We start from the raw sequence: 25,376 nt of genomic DNA on the forward strand, positions 1-25,376 counted from the left end.
CACCTAATGTATTGCAGTGATGCTCAGTGCCAGCAAGTTTTCACCTTGGCAGGAGTAACACTAAGACAGAGTCCGTTGGCCGTGGGCTGTGACAGCACAGCTGGAGGTTGGGCTGTCCCCCACATTGTACATCCCCCCATCCTGCAGCGAGCCCCTGGGCCAGGCCTGTGGGGCTGCTCAGAAGAAGCAGCTCCGATGCACCTCTTTCCTCTGCTGTGCCCAGAGCTAACGTAGGAGCGGAAAAGTGGCATTTCCTCATGTGTGGGGAATAGCTCTGGCCTTAAAGATACCTTCTTTACAGGTAGTTTTGCATGAAAAAAAAAAAAAAATCTCAGATTGGTGTCTCTCAGCCTATTCTTAGTAACCTTGATGTTCTGATTTTATCTTGCAACTCGATGACTCAGAATTTGTATCTGTAGCCATGCATGCACGCAAAGCTTGCTGCTGCAGGACTCACTGTATCCCTGAAAGCCGAAGGAGTTAAACCGCTTTCAAATGGGCCTATTCATGCTAATAAAGAGCCTTGGAAGTGGTCCAGCCAGCAGACACCTGGGTATTATCCAAGCATCTGACACCCCCAGAGAACCAGAGCCTTGATGAGCTTTATAGACTAACAGAAATCTTGAAAAAGAAAGAAGGCTTTCCATAGAAAATGGATTTTCAGGGCCAGCTGAAGGACATGACGTTCAAGATCATTGCTTTAAAATAATTTTTGCTGCAGTTAATGTGAAGCAAAGAAGAAAAGAAAACCCAAGATAGTGAAAGGATAATTAATTCTGAGTTTGAACTGCAATTTGAAAGGGCTATATTGTGAAGTGACCCTTTACCAACTTCTATCTGAACTGGCACTTCTCATAAAACCCCCTTGCAGATGAAATGTAGTCTTGTTTTACTTTCATACCATATGTTTGTTCTCTTCTGCCATTATGGAGTGACCTTGAATCCAAACCTTGCCTGGAAGAGCCAGATATTGTCTCAGCCTTCGCCACAGCTCAACTCTCGCCACAACAAACTTTGGCTTCCCATGGTCTTTTGGCATGGCAGTGGGCTATCCCCTGAGCCCATCTACCATAGAGCCCCTTTTCCTTACTTCTTTCTTCCTTTCTTCTCGCAGAACAACCATAACCTGCGCCTTTGCCAAGATGTTTGTGGTGTTGGTGCTACCGCAGGTGTTTCACCCCACAGAGCTTCATTTCTCCACAAAGCTTCCACCTCTAGGTGAGCCTACATTGAGCCATATCGCTCTCTGGCTCTGTCCTCATCTGCCTAGTGTGGTTCCTCTGTTTCAAGTACATTTTGCACTAAACTTCTCCAGCAGCTTTTACAAGGAGGTGTTCCACAGGCAAAAGCCTGTACAGAATACAGTGTTTATTACTGGGCAGTTCTGCTGTAATTTGAAAAAAATATATTTCTGGACTACTTCTTCTTCCTCGGCTTACAGAGAATCAAAACAAAAAACATCAAGGCCAGGACTCTAATGAGATTCGCATTTTGGACATCATATTAGTACAATAATGCATTTCACACTGTTGTTTCCTAATTTGCCTAATCAAATAAAAGGAGATCAAGCATTACATAGCCCAGCCTCCCCGTTCCAACAAGGTAACACTGAACCCATCCGTTTTGCAGTTCAATTAATTTTCCCTACGCAGGTTGGCTAAAGCACATAATTTAATCAGCATTTTGCAGTTCTGTCAATAGATACAAAACATTCAGGGTGTTGACAATACCCTGAGCAGCTGTCTCGAGTACTAAGGAATTGCTGAGAGCATGGATAATATAGAGTGGTTTTTGGAAGGAGTAAAGGCACTATGGGATGCTGGATGAGATGCTTTCAGGATGCCTTAGTGGTGCATGTTTGTTACTTCAGTATTTTGTTGCCTTGTTAACAAAATGCTTTGCTGTTGCACTGTAGTCAGACCAGACCAGACAGGTTCACCTGGACTGTCAGAAGCCTGGAAGTTTGGATATTAGGAGACATTTATTGTCAGAAAGAGCGGTAAGGCATTGGTACAGGCTGCCCAGGGAGGTGGTGGAGTTACCATCCCTAGAGGTGTTCAAGAACTGTGGAGATGTGGCACTGAGGGACATGGCCAGTGGGCATGGTGGGGATGGGATGGCATTTCAGAATGAGCTGCATTATTGTCACCACTGCAAGTGCTGCTCTCCTGAAATAGAATGGAGACTTGAGCAGGGGAATTGGAGAACACATTTTTTAAAGGGGAACTGGCATTGGCCGGTTGGGCTTGGGTTCTTGTTGTAATTTGAGAACTGTGTTTCAGTGCTTGTGATGTAATAGTGAGAAGCAATGTTAATAACAACAGGCCCAAAATATGAAAAAGTTATAGTTCTTCTTCCAGATTTGTCCCTAGGTTGTTTTCTGCTGGACAGTGCATCACGAAACCATTTCTGTGCAAATGGCATTTTACCTCAAAAAGGTGCACTCTTTCTACCAGCCATCTTCATTAGACATGTATCTTGTGTAGCTTATGTCAGTTGCAGCAGTACTGGGTGGACAGGGTTGGTCAGTCCCCGTGGATGTGTTTGTGAGGTGAGGAACCACCGCAGAGCTCCTAGGTGTGGTGGAGGCTGTTGGTGGCTCATTGTTGCCAAATATGTTTGGTTTCTCCATTAGACAGAAGTTTAATAACGGGCAAGTTTATGCTGAAAGAAGCATCAATTTAAGATAGCTTCAGGTAGCTGGGCACGATCCTCCAAACTACACTGTCTGTTGGAAATAGACTTCAATAAGTCCCAGCAGCTACTTGGAAGGCAGCAGCTACAACCGTACAAAACCAGCTGAGTTCACCCCTATGGATTCCATTTGGGGAAAATCAGCTCATTTATGAAGTAAGGCAGAAAAAACAAATGAGAAAAAAAAAAAGTGTGAATTAAATAATATGACTTTGGTGCAAACATGTAGATCAACCGTTTGCTTTTCCATAGGATGCAGAGCCATCCTTGTAATGCAGTAAGTATCATTGCAAGTTTACTGCCAAAACCTAAAAAATCATCAAATAGAGGCAGTTTCTTGTATCCAAAGTCCCTCATTATATTAAAAAAATTATTGCAGCAGAAAATTTACAAGTGCATCACAGGACCCACTTGTACTGTTAAACAGATGGCACCTACACAAGACCCAAAAATATATAACAATTTTAATTGAGCCAATGCGAAACAGATTTGTGAAATAAAATAGTACATGCCAGGTCTAATAAGGCTTTTACTAGAAATTTTGACATAAAGTAATTTTGTAACAGCTCAGGAGGTATTTAAAAAATGCTCATTACCAAATGTAACATTTACTTCCCCTGCTTACTGTCATCTCTTTAGTTCTTGATAGATACGTCCCTACCTGCTTTAATTTTTTCCCCTCTTGGTATAATTTTTCCACCTCCTTGTGACATCTGATGTTTCCTGTTGTAATTATATCATTTTCATATTCAGCTCCTTGGGCTGGGTCCTTTTCTCCTTGCTGGAGACCACTGCAAGACCCACCAACCTCCTATAGCAGTCTCATGAATAGAAATAACAGTGAAGCTTGCCTTCTACTGCAGTGACCCCGTTACTTATTCTCATTCTGCTGATAGTATATAACAGCCCAAAACTTTTGTCTCCTTCTCCTACCGTTGTGCTCCTTCTCCCAATTCCTTGTGTTCTCTGAACTAGCTACTGTAGGCATGGGCTTGCTGCATCCTGACGCAGCTGCTCAGGGGATGGGGCACATTCAGCAGTGGGGGAGAGGCACAGGCAAGAGCAGAGTCAAGCCCTGCTTCCCTGCACTGTGGCTTTTAGCCACCCAAATCCCGTTCATCTTGTGAGCAAGAAGTTCCAGTGAGCTAAAATCTGAAAACAGATGGTGATGGCACCTTCACTGCTTCTCAATGAGCTAGAAAAAAGAAAACTGTTCTGCAGAAGACCAATGTTATTTTAGTCATGAGACAGCACTCAGTAAGCGCAGATAGAATGTGTATCTTCCCCACCTGGAAAAATGTCATCGATAGTGTTTCTTTATCCTTCCCTACTGACTGAATTGTGGTGAATAAAAGAGAGACTCAGCCAGCTGCAGGAGGACCGCGTTTTGTCCAAAGTGACAGAACACAAAATCCTCTGCTCCCTTTCCACGTGCAGGGAGGAGAAGTGAGAGGTACAACCTCGCCTACCGGTGCTTCCTCTTGTTTTTTCAAAATGTCAACATGATTTGAATTGCAGAGACATGCTTAAAAGTGAAAACAATGAGCAGTGCAGTCTGATGTCACCACTAATTTCAAAGAGACCGGATAACTGTGTATTCATAGTCCTTCAAAATTACGGGTAAGGGATGTACACATGACTTGCATGAGGTGCCACCCACCAAGGCTGATAAATATGATGGTATCTTCAGCGTCAACTAAAATAAAAAGAACCAGGATTGCAACCACAGTGTGTGCATTATAACGTCTGAATATGTTGATGTTAAGTAAATATCAGTATGTGAAATACAGAGTTGTGATGTTGCATTAAGGATGATGAGACGAGGAGAAGTGTGGCGTGGTGATTACTTGCAGGAAAAACACTGGTGTGAATGGAGAGCAGGCAGCCCGGGTTCTCATGGCGTGCTTCTGACTCTGAACAAACCTGCATTGCGTCACTGAAGAAATTCCTTACTTTCCACCTTAGGAGGATCAGCCTGGCACGTCTCCCTTTGTTTAAGCCTAGTGGATTAATGTTTGATGAAAGCCATAGTTCTTGTTAAATTAAAAACCGACTAAAAGCGAACACTTAAAAAATGTATTATCCTTTTATTTCATATTTACTCCAGCCAATTAAATTCCCCTATTATAAGTATGTATTAAATAAAAACAGTTGTCATATTTAGGCTATTCTGCTGTCCACGATACTGTTTCCATTGATACAAATCTTGCTTTATCTTTGTTGTAACTGAGCTCTCAAAGGCTGCCTGGTGCTATTTCTATGCATTTTGCACATTGCTTTTCAGGAGGAAATGTTTCATCAACGTGCAGTTCTTGCTGGAGATATTCATACGTGTGGAGGTGTGCGTTCTGCCTCCTAGCATGCTGAAGTAGAGGGAGCACCAGCAAATCCCTTAAAAAGAATCAGAGATTATTACAGAGTGCTGCTTGTGCCTCATGCAGACCCGGTTCTGTTTCAGCAGCTCACCTGTGAGCAGCACATGCAGATATCAAGCATTACCAGGGAATCTTGCATAAAGACAGTGAGACCAACTTTCCATTTTCCTAATATTTCAGACTTTTGTGCTCCCTCATCCTGCATCTGAAACAGGTTTCGTTGTAGCCAATGGAATCCCTGTGAGAATCCATATAGCTTTCATTTCTCATCCTCTGGAACTGATGCTCCCTAGTTGCCGTGGCTCTCCTAGTACATGGCAGTGTGCTGTCAGCGCGCTGTCTTTGTGAGCAAGGTGTGTGCCATTTACCGAGCTGGTACTCGTAATTCAGGTATGTGCAGTACAAGGCACGTGCAGGTACATGAAATAACATACTGCTCTCTGGAAAACCTATTCTAAAGGCATCTCTCAGGCCTCTTTTTGAACTGCCATGGAACAGGATTTATTTTTTTTTAACTATTTATTCTTCGCTGATTGTTAATCTTCATGTTTACAACATAAAATAGCCAAGCGTGCCATGTTTTGCATGGGAAATTGTATGTTTTGTACCCCCCTGTTCTCTGCAGAGGCCAACCAGGGTGTCCCAGGCTCTGGTCACAGGAACCAAACCATAGTGCAGCACACCAGGACCAGAGTGCATGTATCTGTACAGCCTGCCATGAGTGTGATGGTCTGGGTGTAGGGCTCACCTTATCTGGGGTGGGAACCCAGAGCTCATGTTCCTGGAAAATGGCAAGTCTTACTGGGAAGGGGCACTCGCTCTGAACTCCCATCATTTTCTGAGATCCGAAGTCTCCTAAACCAATGAAGGGTTGCACCAACTGCTGCCTGTAGTTATTCTCCATGTGTATTTTGAGGGTTGCCTTGACACAAAAATAAGATATTGAAGTAAGAGGAGGCATCTTCTTGCAGCATCTATTCAGAATGGGGGGTGTTGCTTCGAAGTAGAAAGTTTTCTGGGTTGCTCTTATGCTGATCTATTTTTTCAAAATGCTGTTAGGTTTGGTTGGGCAGGCTCAAAGAGATCCAACAAACACCTTTTCATAAGGAGATGTCCAAGGTATGAAACAATGCAATGTATGAAATATTGCATTAAGCCCACCAGTGAAGTTTTTCTCAAAGATATTGAGCTATCGTGCTGAGTAAGTCCTACCTTGTGTCATTTTGAATAAGTGGATTTTAAACAATGGTTACCTTGTGCCTCTTGCCCCCCGAATTATTTGTGACAGATATTCTGCACTGTATAATAATGAAACTCTTTGGGTGTTCTCTTCAGCTAAATGAAAAGTGTAACATTGAGTAATATCATGCCAATTAGAAGGGAAAATCAATGTAGATACCTGAAATACGTTTTTGCTTGGCATCAGCCGCTCTGTGAAAAATTGAGCATTCCACAGTTTCTAATGAATACAGATAGACAGTTATAGAGAAAAAGATTTTGAGTGGATTTATATTTCTGTGGCTCTGCTTTTTACAAATATTCTTTGAGAGACAGAAGATACATGTGAGGAAAAAATCCTCTTCATCTGCATGTTTTTCTATTATGCAACACACTGCTCAGAATGCAAGCTGACAATTCCAGAGATAACTCAAAAGAAGCGTAGTGTTTACATTAAAAATGGAGGAAAAAGAAGTAAAAGCGAGAAGAGTTGTTTTTAACTTTATCTGATGAGATCTGTTTCGGCCCAGGCTGCTCCAGCATTGTGAGTAAAAGTGCCGAGCCTCTTGTGTCTTAGCAAACCTTCTTAGCTTGGGTTCTCCATCTCATGTTTGGCTGCAGGACAACCAGAAGCTTAGACAATGTCTTGAAGTAAGCGAAAGGCTTGTTGGTGGTTGGGCTTCATGGGTAAGATCAGCTTTCATACGCATCTGCACTGGGCATTCCCAACCATGGGCCCTTGGTGTCAAAGCTGCAATTACGCTGGGTACAGTGGTGAAGACCCAGCACTGCAGGCACCTCACTGCTGTGTGTGCACTTCTGATGGTGCATACTGTATGCCCCGGTGTCTGACGTGTTGTACAGAACCGTGCGACAATCAGAAGCCCTTGAGTTGGGCTGCGACCGACTTTTCTGGCACGCAACGTGATGTCGCAGGTAGACCACCGTAGGTAGCCAAAGTTGTTGGCTGCGTGGCTGGCCAGGTGAAGGTGGCTCTTGTGTAGAGAATGCAGGACTGGGGGAAGAAGAAGAAGAAATGCTCACAAACTTAGGTAATCACTTTATTTATAGCGTAATGTGCACACATGGTTGTTGGTGATGATGAGGCTACCAGTGACATCAATAAACTCAAGCAAAAGATGTAAGCGAGTGGATATACACGAAGGCTTCTTTGGGCAGTGCCACGAATTTGGACATCGACCAAAAGAATTATTTGTGTCCCTTGTGATTTCAATGAAGAGCACAAAGGAGATAATTAGACCAGGATGCTTCGCATTGCTCTTTCCATCTTGCACACATTCATGCCCACCAAATGTGAAATGTTCGCCTTTTCCCCTCAAATGTGATGGTTGTTGAACTTATTTTTAGTGTCATTTGATAAGCCTCCCTGCTCGCAGAGAGACATCCCACTGACCCAGCCACTGGTCATTGTCTATACCAGTTCCCATCAAAGCAGGCGCGCTTTGTCAGGTTTCGACTCGAATATCCATTTTGCATCTGAAGTACAGTATCGAAAGTGACTGGATCATTTGAGCCTTTTTCTTCAGCTGCTCCCTCCTTCCTCCCCCACAGTGTTTCCGCTCACGCTAACATAATTTGGCATCATCGACGTGACACGACACTGGTTTTTCTAAAAAATTATAATACATACATTGTCAATGTTTTATGATGGCCGGCGCTCCCGTAAATTTAATTTCTAAATTGATGGAAGGAGGTCTTTTTCCATTGCTGAATCTTAACCAATGCTCGGTGCCCCCTCGAAAACCGAGTAATGCACATACAGTAATAGGTCATTCAATGTCAAAAAGCATAAAAAAGATGAGCAAAATCTTCACAGGCTGCTGCTTGCTGTTGCCTTTAATTATATTAATTAAACTTTGAAATTCTCATGCAAAGAGAGTTGCTGGCTTGTGACGCTGAAGAGCCCTTGGAGATTCGGGGGGGAAAAAAACCCTGAGATACCAGCTTAGTGGCTACTGCTTTTTTCATCTAAAAAAAAATAATACATAAGCCTACTACTGCTAGGTATGTTTATAGATGATGATGTTTTATGCGCTACTGAACTTTGAATGCAGGAAGGGGGAAAAAACCACCAGCCACAGTGTCAAGGTCTTGAAGCATCAGTCCCTCAAACTCCGCTCAAGATCTCTGGTTACAGGCTGTCTTCCTGTGCAATAACGCTCTATTAATTTTCTTCCTGTCCCGGGTGCATAATGAAAGAAAGGTGTCTTCAAAAACTAAAGGGCAAAGTCTTGCTCGCTACCAATACCTTGAGGCATCCTGTCTACATTTTGTCATGCGTGTGCACTTTTCAGTGTTAGAATGACAAGATTTCCAGTCAGAAGGTTCCCGTAAGGCACAATGCGATGGGAGACTCGGAAGGATTTTGTGATCTGACATCGCTGTAAGGCAGTGAACTCTTGCGTTTGCTGAGCCTGGTGGGAAGCTTTATCCTCCGCCTATGGCAAACAGTCCCTATTTACATAACACGTGCCATCTTTGCGTCTGAGAAACTCTGCCTCTCCCCTAAGAGCACATTATGTCCTGAGAATTCGCAGTCCTTAAAAAAGTAATGAAAATAGAAAAACATTACTATCTTTGGTTGTCTGTGTTCTCCCCTTTATGTTCTATAAAGCAGAGGCATGCGAGTCAGTGCTTCTTGTCACTGTCGCGAGTCACAGAGTAGGAATGTACGGTGGTGGAACAACGAGAGCTTGGTGCAGCGATGCTGGCTCCTGGTAGAGGAAATGCAGAAACCTTCCGAGTTTGGGCTGAAGGTGCTCCAAGAAACGCGGGGAAGTGCTCAGTTCTCTCTGCTTGGTTGGAAAGTGGCAATGTGGCTGTATTTCCTCCTTGTATCCTCTTCTCCTCCTCTACTGAGACTGAACTCGGGTGAAGTTAATACATCGGCCCTGAGGGGGGAAAAGAGAGAAGCTTTTATTGGTTGATGAAGTAATGAATGCAGCCAAGACTTTCAAATGCTGAATATTACATGCCAAAGGAAGGCTGTAATTTAAATTCAGATGTTTGTGAAAGTATCATACCCATGGCAAACATTTTAAGAATTAATGGAAATTACCCAGAGTAAGGAACTACATTTGACTTACAAATTTAGGATGGTAGGAAAGCAGTGATGACACTGAAGACACACTTTGAACACTCTTGAGTTCTTCTATGAGGATAATACACAAATGTGAAATTCTCACTAACTGTTGGGAACAAACTCAAACTTATCTAAGCACTCAGTAAAGGGAGATCACAGCGAAGGCGGATGCTCCACCAAGCCAAATCCTTCTGCACCATAGTGCAGATCAACGTGACTGTTAGCAGAGATACTGCTGATTTGAAATTGCATTTTATTAGCAATAACCCAGCCCTGCATCCACAAGCTGTGTTCTGATGCGCTTAGAATTGCTGTGCTCCAAAAGGAAAAGTGGTTTCTTGTGGCGTCGCACCTTAGTGAGTACCCTTCTCCCATAAGTGGGTCCAGATGAATTTTGATGGCTTTTAGCGTAGCGGAATGTGAGACAAATCCACCAGTAAAAATAATGAGCCCTTTTTATTGAGACAAGCACTGAAAAAGAGCCACTTCTCAGAGCTTGGGTAAAGGGCAAAGCTCCACAATGATCATCGGATTTTGAAGTCGGGTGTGCCCTCAGCAGAATATAGCTCCTCACTCTGAAGAGCTCTCCTGTGCAGAGCAGCAATATGTTTCCTTCTGTGATGGCACAGGACAGCTGACATTGACTGAGCCTTCTCTGGGCAGAGCAAGCCATTCTCCAAGGCATCACATGGAAGTGTTAAGTGCTGTCTGAAGACACGTGTGGTAGGGTTAGTGAATACCTATGGAATGTTTTGTCCCAAGGTTCATAGTTAATTGCAAAGTCTCTGCATGGGCTTAAACACAGGAGGTAATGCCAGAAACAAACAAAATAAGGCCTGAATTTCCTACTACTTTCATTTTCTTATTTTGAGCTGGTGGTTTTACCAGTTACCATGGACAGCAATGGCACAGAGCGGTGGTTGGTTGCTCTCATAGGCACCTGCCCTTGTCTAGCATGAAGGGGGCAGTGTTTCCCAGATCAGCTCCAGGACTGAACGCACAGTGCATAAAGGGATCTTTTTTCCTAATGCCCCTCTAATGATTCTACTTCCTGTCAATTCTATAATAAATAGAGAACTGGTGGATAGCTGGGTTGGGTCATCATGGTAACTTCTGGCTGCTACCAGCTGGATTACAGATGCAGAAGAGATGCAAAGAGACAAACCAGGAGCACTAAGAGATTCAATTAAAGGGAAAGAATGAAGGCATGGCACGTCTTCATGTACCTTTACATTGCCCTTTTTTTTTTTTTAATTAAGCTTATCAAAATGAATTCTGTGAAAGAAGCAATGTATTTTTGGAGCATACAATCCAACAATGCTTTGCAGCTCTAGCACTTCTGACAACAAAGTTAACATTAAATACATACTCACAGCAAGGACTTTACTTCCAAGCTGATCCTGTAATGCAAAAGCAAAACACGGCAAACTATCTGTAGAGAGCAAGTAATGGGGGAGCTGCAGTATTTCTTCAGTGTTGTAGATTAACACTGCAGTTTACCCATTCTGCTTGCATTTGTAACTTTCTCACAATTCTTTTCAGATAGTTACCCATGCATCCATTTATATGAATGCTGAGCAAATGCTTTGACTATTAGTCATTTTGGTGTTTGCATTCAGCTTCTGTTTGGAAGGCATCTGAGTAGTTCAATACTTTACCTGAGATCTAAATTAATCACTGAATTAAAATATGTTTTTCAAGGCCTGGCTGCATGCAGTGATTCATTGTGGTGTGTTAAGAGGGGCTGGGTGGGATTTCAGCTCTTTAAAATGCCACTAATGAGCAATGTAACATAAAAGGGACAAACTAACCCCTTAATTCTGGGGATGACCATGTTCTGTGGCTACAGGAAGGATTCCCAGTTGAAGAACCACATACAGAAAACTGGGGAGAACTTGCACCTTGCAATCTTGACACACTGTCTTGTTGTAAAGACGTGTTCTGTGCCAGCTTCTAGCCAGGGGAAGGAGGTTTTTGGAAGAAACTCCTGTTGTGTTGTGTTGCTTTTTTTCTTCCTACCTGGGGTAGAATCACTGCCAGTCTGAAGCAGGTATGTGATTTACGATCAGATTGTTGTTCTGGTGGGAGTGTCTGCACTAGCAGCATGGTTCCCTCCTCTTATTTAGGAGAACTGGAGGATGGGAGGTTTCCAGAAGAAAAAAAGGGCCTCTGCACTGTACACATTTTTCTGTGTACAATGTGATGCTCACAACAGACAGAGCTGAAATCAGAACGTTGGGAAACACACTGAAAGCGCTAATTAATGAGAAGGTCAAGACCACTGTAGTGTCATTAGCAGAACAGCAAATATTGCACGCTGGCATAGGAGAGAGCAGCTTTCGCATTTAGGTAATGGGATGTGACAAGGTGCGTGGCTTCACAATACCTACACATGAAATACATTAGGAAGCAGCATTCAAGCCAACGTAAAGGGCTTTGAGCTCTCATCGTGCTGACAGTTTAACACACTAACTTGCAAAATCACCATATATTGCTTTGATGTTATTGTTTCTTAGGAAAAACAGAGAAATGTCTATCAACAAGCCTCTCTCTTGCTCTCCCTTTCTTGCTACAACTCAGCTGATATTCTGTAGTGCCCAGAACTGATTTATTACCTGGAAGACACCTTTAACTGCAGAATCTCAAAGCACCACAAAAATGCCAACTACCAAAGCTCCCTGCACTGTCGATATCAGACAAGAATAGATGACAAAGACAAACAAAGTAGTATAGGTGAGGAAATTTTAAACTGCTCATGTTATAGATGAGCAAACTGAAGAAAAGATTGATATTCAGTTCTGCTAAGGATTTGTCACTCCAGGCCAATACGAACTGCAGGTTTTCATCAGCTGCAGATCAGAGTGTATGTGATGTAACCAGCATCACTGTCTCTGTGCAAGTTGGTTTTCGGAAGAAGATCCATAGCTGTGTGAGTGTTTCTCTAAATGAATGCAGAACTTCCTATGTAGCAGTATCTATTTCAGCTTTCAGTAACAGAATATTGCATTTCTATTCTGATCAATCTGAACATAACAAGGAGGACTATTTACTCCACTAAGAAGTGCTGTTTAGACCCATCTGTCCAGTTTTGTCCTTCAGAATTAAAACACGCTTGTGCTATGTAACTAATGCAACACATGAATGACCATCCTAGCAGCATTACCATGATTATCCAGTTTGGTGACCTAATGTCACACTCACGTCCCTGTACTCCATTAAACAATCAATACAACCCATTTGAATTCACATATATCATGCCTTGTAAATCACTGGATCATAAACCTTAACAATACCAACACATCATCAGTATAAAATTGAACTAATTTAGTATTTTAGGGCTAGAGTAATTAAAAATGAGTTATGCAAGCATTCTGTGATCTTCATGTAGAATCTGAGAGTTGTCTCAGAGGAAAAGCCCCTACCTACCACTTGCTTGAAGGTGCACTGCAGGTACTAGGGGAGTAGGATATGGCAGGTTTTGTTTCTTTTTTTTAAGGGACAGAGATCTACAGCTACAGTTTTATCAAAGAAGGAATATTTTTATGTTACAGTGAAGTCATTATTACATGGTTGATTATCTTACTGAATTTAACTTAGTAGGCAACCAAGATAAAGTCCTTGCAGGGCACGCAGTTTCAAAGGAAGGGGAGGCTCCTGTTAGACTGCAGGATAGATCCTCATGTGCAAAAACAAAACAAAAAGCCCAAGAGGCGTTTGCAGGAAGGCCGTGTTCCTCCTGCTCTGTGACCTCCTGTGCAGCTTTGCTGCAGCAGCACACTCAGCATTTGGAGGAGGACGCCTCTTGGACTGCACTGTGCTCTGAGCCTGGAACTCATCTGTTGATGTTGGCTAAATAGGTATGAGAAGCACTTCAATTTGTATGTGTGAATGCAGGAGCAAACATGTGTCTCGTTCCAACTGTCCGTAAGCTAACACTGGGCTCTCCGCTGGAGGAAGTGGGGGAACTCTGCAGGCTCCTTGGAGCTGTGCCCCCGTCCTGCACTGCCAGAGCTGGCCTTCTGCGTTCACAGCATTGTAAAGATATTCACAGCCGAGCTCCTGTGTAACCAAGGGAGTCAGAGAGGTTCTGTCCTTCTCCTGCAGTCTTTCAAGCTAAGCTACAGACTTACTCCTTGCAAAGATGTTCACATGCAAAACTTTATGTCCTGGTCAAAGATATAAAAAAGACTATTGGGTTTAGGAGTATTTCTGCTATGTTGGTGTTTTTTTTTTTCCTCTTGTTTGGGGTGGGAAGGCACCATAGGGTACTCCTGGGGGGCAGCTGGGTGGCAGCTCCCTAGCTGCCCGATGGGCTGGGCAGCATTTTCTTGCTTTGAGTTATGTCAGAGCATAATTTCATCTATTATTAAGTACCATCTGGAGTGCAAAGAGCTTTTTGAGAAGCATCTTTTTTAGTATATGACATAAATGCAGAGGAGAGACAAACGCACAGATACGGATATATGGGCTCTTTTCTTTGTATCTCAAACATGTGTTGCATTTGCCAAAACAGTAACAACCGTCTTCACAGTACTACCTTTAATGCTGAAATTCAGGAAGAAGCTCTCCTCTCTTTTCCAGCACAGTAGGGTTTTTGCACTGCACGAGACATATCAATCAATGCTTTCTGAACCACTGGGACTCGCAGTGTGGAAATGACTTTTCCAAAAGGAGTACTTACTTAATAGGCAGGTAACAAATGCTTTAAGTTTTCTGCTTTGCTCTCCTTTGTGTAATTGCTTACAAGGATGCAATTAAAGGAAGTCAGGATCTCCATCTAAAATGTTGAACCCAATGCTAACTGCTCCATGCTGTAACAGGGGTCTCGGTGAGACTTGGCCTCCTTAGAGACTGTGGGTCCTTCATGAGACATCCTCCAAGTGCTACCAGCTGACAGGCTGAGGTCACCAGTGAGCTGAAGCGGTTTAACATGAAAACTTGAAGGGAAGGAATATCCTCAACTCAGAGCAGGACAGGAAATCCTTTGCTAGCCATTGGAATAGCTGGCTGCTCTGGTGGTCATACATCTTGAAAGGTAGCCTTTACCATACCGCCCTCAAAGCACTTAATGATGTCTTTTATCCCAAATAGTTGTACTGCCCTCTGTAATACAGGAGTTCTTAAAAGATTGGCTCGTTTTGCTCATGGAGGATCAAGGTCCTCAAGCACCTGTCAGTGACATATTGGCAGAGGCTGTGTTCTTCTCCTCAGGGCTGCAGTCTCCAAAAAGAGAACACACCCTTCGGAGATTTGTCTTCTCTAAGGCACATATGAGCAATGTGCTCTCCAGTACAGTTATTCAGTGCCTGCAGAGCTGTGAGGGAGAGGGGACTGGAATAACAGCATTCTTCAAACAAGTATTTAGTGATGTCATTGGTGTCGGCCCTGTCCTTACAGCAGTACCAGGGCATCCTTCTCCTCTATGCTCAGTGCCTCCCTGTAAGCCCACTCCACTGCTCCCCAGAAAGCTGTCGTCTCACGACAGCTCTGTCTGCTGAGACTACTGATGCCATGGGGATCATCAGATGAGAATCCGCTGTACCCGATTCTTTTCTCCCTTTGGTTTGCTTTCCCTGCAGCTTGCTCTCTAGAAGTCAAAGCTGAGAGTACAAAGTCCTTTCCCATAGCCCTGTCAGTAGAGGACTGGACTGCGTACACCATTTCTGCTTTGCTGCAATAGAAGCAAGCAGGCAATATTCTGCTTTCCAAGTCTCTTTGGAATCACTAAAGCAGCATTAACTGCAGCTTGTGTCACCTTGCCCCCATCTCCTGGGCATTAACATTCTACTGGCATTAACATCCGTGTGCTTTACTAGCTCCCCGCTTGGGATGTATTTCACTGCTATAACCGTTATAATATTACTCTCGCCTCATAAATATCCGTTGACAAGCTGGAGCACACAACTGAAGTTAAGTTTATATAGATCTCTTTTTTAAAGATGGCTGATTGATATGTTTACTTTGCAGAGGGCTGCTGCCAACCCCGTCCTGAGCAGCCCAAAGCAGCAGTCAGAGGCACATGCGGACCTCTCTTTCTCTCTGCCCTGGCCATCAGGTCAACTCCCATCCCAGAGCTCTGTGAAGCTCAGAACATTACTGGAATTAGCTATATGTTCTGTTGCCAAGCTCTTAGTGCTAAAACCTTGTTTCTGCAGATGTGCATTGCTACCAGCATGTTTATTTTATATATTTGCCTTCTAGAAAGCATAACCACTTTACGTCCTTATCTTCCTGTCCTTGCACATGTTGCATTGTTACCATGCCTCGGTGGCTGTGTGCTCTCTGAGTGCCATCCTAATGCAGAGCCCTTGTGCAGCCACACACATTGCGAGTGCAGGAGTCCCACAGGCAGCCACAAGCCACACCAAGTGGTGGATACTGAGCACCCAGGGAAAGATGGCTCGTGGTGCTGTACACTGCGAGAAGCGTCATTTTTCACAGAATAAATCAGCAACTGATCTCTTCAAGGAGCTGGCATTATTACTACAGAAAATGTTATCACTTATACAGACATAGGAGCATTTCTCGGGCTGCCCACGTTGGCTTTCTCCCCAGAATTCCTTAATTGATTGCTGGATTGCCATTGACCCAGGTGAGGTAAGCTCTGAACCCCAACAGTGACACTGGACGCACTCAAAATCCACCTCAAAGAGCAACAGTAAAACCGAACAACTACAGATGAACGGTGCTTCATATTTTTACCCTAAGGAGGATTTTTTTTTTCACTGTTGTATTTCTTCTCATAACTTGAGATAAGTAGAATGTCATATAACTTGTTTATTATTCTCATATCTGTGTATTTGAGCCTCCTAAGTATGTGTGCATGAACCTCACGATCTCTCCAAGCAATCTAGCAGTCACGCAGGTCAGTTTTCAGAAATCACATACCTGAATTGCAACAGCAGTCATTTCAGGGTGAGAGCTGGCAGCATCTGACTGCTTTGAGGGGAATGTGCCAGCACAATTACGGACACCTCAGAAGCTGAGGTTGACTTAGTGCCCATCTCTTGTCCCTCAGTCCTCCTTTAGGTAAGGGGGAGGAAAATGAAAGCAAAGTAAGGTGCGGGAAAGGAGGACAACATGATTTTTTTTAGAAGATAGTCCCCTTTTTTTTCTGCACCAGATAAATACTCTGTGAGCAAAATTGTCCTTAATAGGTTGAAAATAGGTATTTTAAAGATGCTGCCAAAATGTATACAGTGCACAGTGGATGGCTGGGTGGCAGAAGCTGCTGTGTCAGAAAAATATTTCTTGCTGAAAAATACATAATCACTTGTAGTCATCTACCTCAAACTGTTACCTTAGTATAAATATTAATTTGTGGAGAGTATCTTAAACCCATTTACTTGTTACAACTGACATGGTCCTGACTGAGCAGTTCAGCAGAGCTGCTACGACCTGGTCTCTTGGTTTGTTTGTTTTCCCAAATGCCTACAACTTCAACATGTTTTGGTAAATCCTGTGTTGGCATGGGTTGCTCTTTGGAGCAAACCTTCAGTGATCCAGAGAAAGTTGCACATGTACAAAATACTGCTGTCGTAATCCATCAGGGCTCAGTATCCACTTTGTGCCCACTTTGCTCAGATGTATCACACATGCTTGGAGCAGTGGGGAATCGGGGGTATTATCTGCTGTATTTTTAGTGTCCTGGCGGCTTTGGGAAAATGCTATTATGAACAGCTTTTCACCCCACTAATAACGCTTATTTTGTAACTGGACATATGGACATTTCCGCATAGTTGCTACAGTGACTAAAATCTTTGAAGTACATATTTACCAGTGGTGTAACCTTGTGAAAACCAGGATCAAGAGGATTTTGTAGAAGAGATTCAGGTGCAGACTTTGAATGCTATTTTCCCACCTTTGAAATTTCAGGTAAAATTTGGGCAGAGTAACCCTTAAAGCTCAATCTACATGGAGCTCCTGGTACCAAGCTTGAACACAAACAGAAGGTGCACCATGCAGCCACAGATCCGCATCTGCACAGAGCTGTGCTCCAGGGGTTGTTCAGAACTGTAGAACCATAGATTTGTTTGAGTTGGAAGGGACCCTTAGAGGCCATCTCGTCCAACTGCCCTGCAAACAGGGACACCTACAGCTACATCAGAGCACTCAGAGCTCTGTCCAGCCTGACCTTGAATGTCTCCAGGGACAGGGGTTCCACCACTTCCTGTTCCAGAGCTTTCTCTTCTCCAGGCAGAAGAGCTCACTCAGCCTGTCCTTGTAGGTGTTCCATCGCTTGCATCATTTTTGTGGCCCTCCTCTGGATGTGCGCCAGGTACATGTCTCTCTTGTACTGAGGACTCCACATCTGAACACAGTACTGCACGTGAGGTCTCACTAGTGCAGAATAGAGAGACAGGATCACCTGCCTTGACTTGTTAACCACGCTTCTTTGGATGCAGCCCAGGATACAGTTGGCTTTCTGGGCTGTGAGAGCACATTGCTGGCTCATGTCCCGCCTACCATCCATCAGTACTCCCAAGTCCTTTTTGGCAGGGCTGTGCTCTATCCCTACATCTCCCAGCTTGTACTGATAGTATGCGATGACCAAGGTGCAAGACCTTGCACTTGGCTTCATGGAACCTCATGAGGTTCACCTGGGCCCACTGCTCAAGTCTGTCTAGGTCTATGCCCTGCTTCTGTCTCTGAGTGCAGTTGCCCTGTACTTGGAGTGCAGGGGGAGAGCTCTCACCCTGACCAGAGGTGTGCAGGCAGACAGGGAAGTTAAAGGAAAGAAGTACTCAGCTAGCATGAGCATTTGCTGGCTTACCCTGACAGGTTTTAGTAATGAAGAAGGGAGGGATTTATCTTCCCTTATTGCCAAGCTTTCTGTGACTGCTTTATTCAGCAGTTCTCCAAATAGTCCACTGCCTTGAAAAAGAGTGGTTGTGACAAGCTGCTTCTCCTGCGAGTTGGCCTTCCAGGTCTGGGAGAAGAGAGGACGATGAGCTGCTGAGCTGGTTGCGGGGGCCTTAGGGGAGAATAAAACTGTATGCATTTGTAGCATCTGCTTCAAAAGGAGGTTGTGGCAAATATTTTATTCAGCAGAGCTGGAGGTCTCCTGTCTCTAGAGGGCAGGAGTTTGTTGTTTTCCTCCGTCGAGGCAAGCATTGCTTATGCGAAAGGAAAGGATGTGGAAATGGCCTGCAGAGTCCCCATCTCTGCAGCGGGCTCTGAACAGTAAGGCCCTGGCTCTCTCTATCTGACCTTTGGCAGGAAGCCTCCCTCGCTTGCAGCGCTTCTGCCTCCGTGGAAATGCACCATGGCCTGGCAAGGTTTGACCCCACTTCCCTGAAGGACGTGTTATTGTTTTCCCATTGCAGTGCCTGCCAATGGAGGGCTCTGCTCCTTCAGATCTAATCACGCAGGCTGAGCTTGTTCCCACTGCCAGAGGGAAAGTGATCCCTGGCCTGGCGGGCAGCCCAGCGCACACCTACCCAGCACTGACACTCACCCACTTGGGCCAGCACAGTTCTCACCGTGCCCAGAGCCACACGCTGAGCTGTCACTTGGACAGTTCCCTCTCCTGCAGTGAGAAGACTAAGGGCTGGCATCGTGAGATTGTTTTTCTGGGTGAAGCTTCAAGAGTTCTTCCTTAATTTCTGGATTTCTGGGGGGTATCACCTGCCATATCGTTGTGTGGGATTGCTGCAGCAGCACTGCAGGGAGGTAGAGTGGGGGCTCTGAAGGTTGAGCTGTTTTTACTGGGAAGTGTTTTTCCTCTTTGAACTCTGAAATATCCTGGGATGAATCCTCATCAGGAGTATTACTGGGGGGCCTTGTTAATGTTACAGGGGGACTGCAGCCAATCTGACGGCAGGCCTGAGCCATAGTGCCAAATGGCATCACAGAGAGTCCCTCAAGTCTTCCACATCTTTTTATAGGAAGAAAAGAAAGAGAACTATATGCTACTATAATGCATAAAATTTCAAGCCTTGTAAAATCAGAAGTGCCCAATTTTAAGGCCTCTAAAACCAACAAACATCAAAACTGGGCATTTGTTGAGTCTCTTTCATTGAAAAAGGCAAAGGATATCAGAAATTTACACTTCGTAGAAATGGTATCTCTAACACAAAAGTCAAACATCTCCATTATTCTTCCTTCCTCCCCTGTGTGCAACTACTCCAAGTGGGAAGAATGCAATTTATCTTTCTCTGTCATCAGTGACAGATAAACCATAACTGTCATAAGAACCATTCTCTTCCACCGCCTTCCTTCCACGGTCATGACCGCAACTCAGCAAAGTCCCTTTCAAGCCTCTCCTAAAATCTCCTTCCTTTATGAGTCCTTCCCAGTCTTTATTTATTTAACCTGACCTTTTCTGAAGGGATAGCACCATCTTCAAACAGCTCACATAAGTAAGAAGCAGGTGCCCTACAACTGCAATGTATGGGAGTCCTCCAGGGGTCACATTCTCAGCTCAAACACAGGAATAGTATGGTATTCATACCACAGCTAAAAGCCTGGCCCTTTTGATTTTACAGTGCAAAATCATGATAATTACTTGCATATGATAATTACTTGTAAAGAGAGAAGTCACCCCAATTATAGAGCAGGATGAACATTTAGGATGGTATGTAATTTCTTTTTTCTTTTTAATAATCACCACACAATTACCATGGGGGAAAATTCCACTTCAGAAATTCTGGGAAAAAATGTGTATCTGTTGGAAGCTATAGGTTGGGTTTAGGGGATTCTCTCTGGGAGGGGACTGGAGATCCCCCAGCACAGCCAGAGGGTGCGGCTGTTGGCTGTGACCGCTCGGCTGGAGATAGCTCTGTAGGTGGAGAAGCAAAGCCAAGCAAAGCCACAGCAGGAACTTCATGAATGCTGCGCACACACTGCATGTAACAGCCCTCTAGATGCCACTGTGATCCAGCTGTCACTTCACCAACCAAAGCCTTTACAGTGCTGATAGCTGGATCCTTCGCCGCGATAACGAATGCAGCACTAATGACATTGACCACTGGGCCCAGTAAGGAGTGTGAACGCCAAGCTGTTTCAACCCCTCAGCCCACGTCAGCTTCCCTGGTACAACAAGCGCATGTCAACGAGTCAGCTCTCCTTTCCACAGACAAAACCCCACAGCACATCATTAGGCTTTGTTTTAATTCACGTGGATTACTAATCATGAATTTCACAGATATTTGGACACTGCTTCTGCCCCCCTCCCAAACCTTCTCTGTTCAGGGCAGCATGGAAATGGCAGTTCCAGAATCCTCTGCCTTGAGCCAAGGCCCAAATTCTTCCTGAAAGCCAAATCCTCGCACAACTCCATAATTAAAATGACCACAGAATGTATTTTTTCCTGTGGCCCATGCCATGTCTGATTTAGACCTTCTGGATTAGGAAAGAAGAGAATTTATAAAGCTGTCTGATTTATGTTCTTACACATCTCTGTCAGTCTGCCTTGCTCTCCACTTGCAAAGATGTCTATTAATGGTATGTCAGGCATATTTGAACCTGGGCTAATTTATTGCTATTGTTGCTAGTGTTACTGCTGGTTGAAGCCCTCGTCATTGACCCTGCGATTCACTGTGCTTGGAGCTCAGAAAGCCCAGAAGAAGAGACTGCCATCACTAGTCCATTACTGAGCCCAATGCTTATTTCGGATGCTAATAAATGGAGACAAAGATGAAATGACGATACTCATTTCTACAGCAGCATTTCAGCTAAAACATGGTGCCTTTACCCAGGGACACAAACTGCTACACATAAGGGCTGCATGTCTGACTCCTCACCCACTAGCTGGCCCACTGCAGTGGCACTGGCAGCCCCTAGGACAAGTGCACTGCAAACAGAAATCGTTCAAGTCCTTCAGCAGCTGCACCATTTTCCTTCCTTCTTGTGGACTGGGCTATCTGGGTGAGCTCCATACTCTTAGAAATATTTCTTCCTCATGGGAAGTCACAGATGTGATAAGTGGAGATGCTGCTGTTCTCCATAGGCAGTGAGAAGTGTCCTGGGGGAAACTCAGACCGTGTTTACCCTCTTTGCTGTATTTCTCTTAAGCGTATCTTAATGGTTGGTGCTGGAAAAAGGATTTGGTGCAGGTCTCTATACCCTGAATCCTTACAGAATAGGGTGTTATTTGGTCTACAGAGCTGCCCACATGGGATATATGCCCACAGGCATATTATCACTGCCCAGGCACTCTCTGGATCTCTTCACTGTGAGGCACCACAGTGCTGTGCAACTTTCCTCTTAGGAGCTCTCCTGAGAAACATTTGATATTGAGTACATGATGCTGGTTTTTGGTTTTTAGCACCCTCCTTCCCCCTTTTCCCTTATTTTATTTGGATTCAATGATCATAATGGGCCCCTTCCAACACTGGATATTCTATTCTATGATTTTGATCAATGTAATATGTATAATGAGTTTGGGGGTTTGGTGAGTTTTTGTTATACGTATGCCCAGAGATCTTGGTATTAAATGCATTTTATAAATTAATAAATAAATATGCTCATTTGTTGTAGAATTTCTATTGTTGATTTGGGAACAGTAAGCTCTTGCAAATCTCAGCTTTCACCTTGCCAATCACTGTATTCCTGTAAGTGCACTGCAGTTATTTGGAACCTTTTCTGGGTTGGTGTTGGCATCCTTTTACTAGATTACATTTATGCATTAGTACCATCTGTGCCTGCTGTACCTTCTGTGAGTTGGCCCTGGCCAAATGACTGGCATTTATCTGGAAGTGCACTAAAAAAAAAAAAGGGAGAGAGGGAAAAAAAAAAAGGAGGAGGGGGAGGGGAAGAAGGAGGAAGAAGGAAGAGAGAAGCTAAGAGTGGTGCCTGAGCATTATGCTTGCTGCTGCCATTAATGGATCTCAGGGAGGAAGACACAAGCAAACACCTGCACTGATGCTTTCACTTCAGCTGCTGGTGAAATCTGTCGTGTCCTTTCTGAGTCTTAATTCTGTTGTAGTATTCAGACAAATTCTGCCTACCTTCATGTTCTAAAAAAAGGTACACTAATGAGACTTAAAAGAAACAAACTGCTACAACCTGAGGTCTAGTTTTAGACTGAGGATAGTCTTGCTGCATTGCATCCTGTTTCAGTTTTGTTGGAGAGCTTGGACTGAGTGCTGCCTTTTATCTGTCATTTAGTACTCAAGGTTATTTACAATATTTGCTGCATAGAGGGATGCAGATGTCAGCTGGATCTATCATTGTGCTCTCCATACTGTCATCTGTTGGTCAAAAAAATGTAAATGTGAAATAGCCTTTTATTGTGTCTGTCCTGTAAATACAGAAAGAAGTGAGAACTTTCTTCTCTAACTAGTTTATAAATGTCTGCCTTCTTACTTGCAACTATGAACAAAAATTTTTCCTTTTCCAAAGAGAACTGACAAGCAACCACACCAGAACCTCCCTCCAGTACTCCTGAGAAATCACAGCATCTTGCACAGTCCAGAGCCCTATCACTGCCTGCTTATCACAGCAAGCAGCACATGGTGCCTCACCTTCATCACCAGGCACGGAGCAGAGCCAGGCTGCACCTCCAGCCTTGTCCCCATAGCTGGTTTCAAAAGAAGGGCCTTTGAATCCTATATCTCTGAGTATCTGAGAGAAGAGAGAGTCCTGGTGCTAGCACAAAGCCAGAGATCCATAATGGTTCGAGCCTGTGTGTACCTGTCTGCATGTGGATTGACAGACATCATCCACAGTCCTCATTTTCCTATCTTTGTGGTTTCAAAGCAGTTTCACTGAACACGAGAAAAAAAACTTTAGCCACACTCTTAATTCACAGCAGTTGATATCTGTCTGTCCTAAGTAGGTGGGTACAAAACACTAAGAACAGATAAACTCAAATGAAGGGATTCATAAATCAAACTCACCTGTCTGCTAAGAAGTTAAAAGATAATTATGTGGCTTAAAAATGGTTGTAATTAAATCAGTGCAATGTCTGTCAGTAAAAAGCATGTGCCTTATATCACCAAACATACACTGGATAAAGAGTGAGTGCATGAGCCTCTGGCAGAGGGATAAGAAGCCACCTCTGAGCTAAGCACTACTCCTACCGAGACTGACAAATTCAACGTTGTACACAAAGGCAGGACTCATCTTTGTTTTTGTATGGACACTGCCAAACCTATCAGCCTCTCTTTCCTGCTTGCAGTGTCACCATTTCCTGGAATTCAGGTGACATCACAGTAGCCCCTCTGAGCAAGAACAGACTTGGGAATATCAGCAGTTTTGCCTGTACATGCTTTGATGCACAATCCATTCATACAGGTGGGGCCAGCCTGAGGAAGTGGAGCAAAGGCCCACCTTGTGTTTTTGGACGCATTCCTGGAGGGAGCAGCTTAGGGAGCATGGCCAGCTAATGACACAAAAGGTATAAAAGCAGCAGCAGCTGTTTGTGATCTGCTACACCACAGCCAGTTTTTCAGGCAGGCTCTTACTGGCATATTGAACTGATCTTCTCCCTAAAAATCACAGCATCATAGAATCATTAAGGTTGGAAAAGGCCACTAGGGTCATCAAGTCCAACTGTCAACAAAACACCATCGTGCACAAAATCCTTGTGGGCACTCTTTTCTTTACACTTTGGGCTATCTTGAGCACTCTTCAGATTTGCGTAATGATATCTAGAGAAGATCTAGAGTTGATTTTATAAATACGTATATGTAATACATTTTTTTCTTTTTGTTCCAAATGACCACTTTCATACTGAGGAATCATTTCTACTAAGAATATGATGTTTGGAATTCAAGATTCGCTTTTTCTTTCTTTCCATATGTTCTGCGTTAAACATATGCTATACTTTATATTTAAAAACTAGCAGCAGACTGAAAAAAAAAATAGCCCACACCATAAAAATATGTTTGCTTCATTATCAAAAGCTTCTGGGTTTTGGTATCTTTTTTTTAACACATGGGGGAAAACACCCTCAAGGACAATTTCAGTATGTGAAACTAACTTTTCAGAGCTCTGAAGAGAGTGAACATCTGGTTCTTCACTTGGAGCATATATAAGGCTTGTCAGAGCTTAAAGCTGTATATTACTTGTAGAACTGGTGATCCAGTTGTCCATTCTGAAACGAAGGAAGGAATCCTTTCTAATTACTGTAGGAATCCAGACTTCAAACATTTGAGTAGTGTTTTAATTGGCTTCCACTGGAAAACCATATAGTCATAAAATCATCAGTTTGGATGACCTCCAAGATCACCAAGTCCAACCACCAGCCCATGCCCACCATACCCACTGACCATGTCACTCAGTGGCACATCTCCACAGTTTTGAACACCTCCAGGGACAGTGACTTCACCACCTCCCTGGGCAGCCTGTGCCAGTGCCTGACCACTCTTTCTGAGAAGAAATTTTTCCTAATATCCTGAACCTTCCATGGCACAGCCTAAAGCCATTATCCTCTCCTCTACCTCCAAGACATCCAGAACACTGTATACAAGGTGAACATCTGTATTATCAATAAAAATCTGTCACTAATTTAAAATGGACAGAGTGATGTGCATGTAGGTTCCCACCTTCTGGCCTGAAAGACCTTCTTTGCTACTCTGTTTATGATCACTCAGTGTTCTCCTACTTATCTTCTGCACAGCTAAATGTTGGGTCTACACCTCATGTAGCCAGTAGTGGGCGATCTGTGCTGCAGTACTCAAATGTGCAAAAACATGCTACCAAACACCACTATTTTCTATAAACTCAGCCTCTGGATATGTTTTGTCAGGGAAGAGGAGGAGGGCCAAGAACTCTGTCATGAGCCAGAACAGCATCTGTACCAAGCCGTGGTCCTGCTCTCAGCCAGCTGCCTATAGACCTGCAACTCTGCAGCTTGGTTAGCTGGACAGTCACACAGAAGTCCTCCATTAGTGCTTAATTTCCTTTGTTTAACACTTGACGAAGGATAGGCTGATCCTACCATCCAAAGAGACCTAGACGAGCTAGAGAAGTGGGCCCAGGTGAATCTCATGAGGTTCCACGAAGCCAAGTGCAAGGTCTTGCACCTGGGTCGTGGCATA

At 43.9% G+C, this 25,376-nt stretch overlaps 1 protein-coding gene and 1 long non-coding RNA gene across 27 annotated transcripts in view; one reads left to right on the plus strand and one right to left on the minus strand.

Moving 5' to 3' along the window:
- Positions 1–25,376, plus strand: part of LOC110397876 — a 295,332-nt gene that overhangs the window by 242,248 nt on the left and 27,708 nt on the right. The window contains exon 16 of one of the 25 annotated variants that reach the window (XR_002438046.1): positions 20,886–21,872. The exons of the other annotated variants lie outside the window; for them this stretch is intronic. This is a non-coding gene — a long non-coding RNA (uncharacterized LOC110397876). Of the gene's footprint in view, positions 1–20,885; positions 21,873–25,376 lie in introns of those variants that run through there. 25 annotated transcript variants of the gene reach the window in all.
- ANTXR2 (anthrax toxin receptor 2) overlaps positions 7,333–25,376 on the minus strand; it is a 107,307-nt gene continuing 89,263 nt past the window's right edge. For both annotated transcript variants that reach the window (XM_021394834.1, XM_021394833.1), the window contains one exon: positions 7,333–9,199. In XM_021394834.1, the coding sequence (XP_021250509.1) occupies positions 9,161–9,199 (39 nt within the window). In that variant the 3' untranslated portion in view covers positions 7,333–9,160. The remainder of the gene's footprint in view (positions 9,200–25,376) is intronic.

The sequence above is a fragment of the Numida meleagris genome, chromosome 4 (assembly GCF_002078875.1).
Source record: "Numida meleagris isolate 19003 breed g44 Domestic line chromosome 4, NumMel1.0, whole genome shotgun sequence".
Taxonomy (NCBI): Eukaryota; Metazoa; Chordata; class Aves; order Galliformes; family Numididae; genus Numida; species Numida meleagris.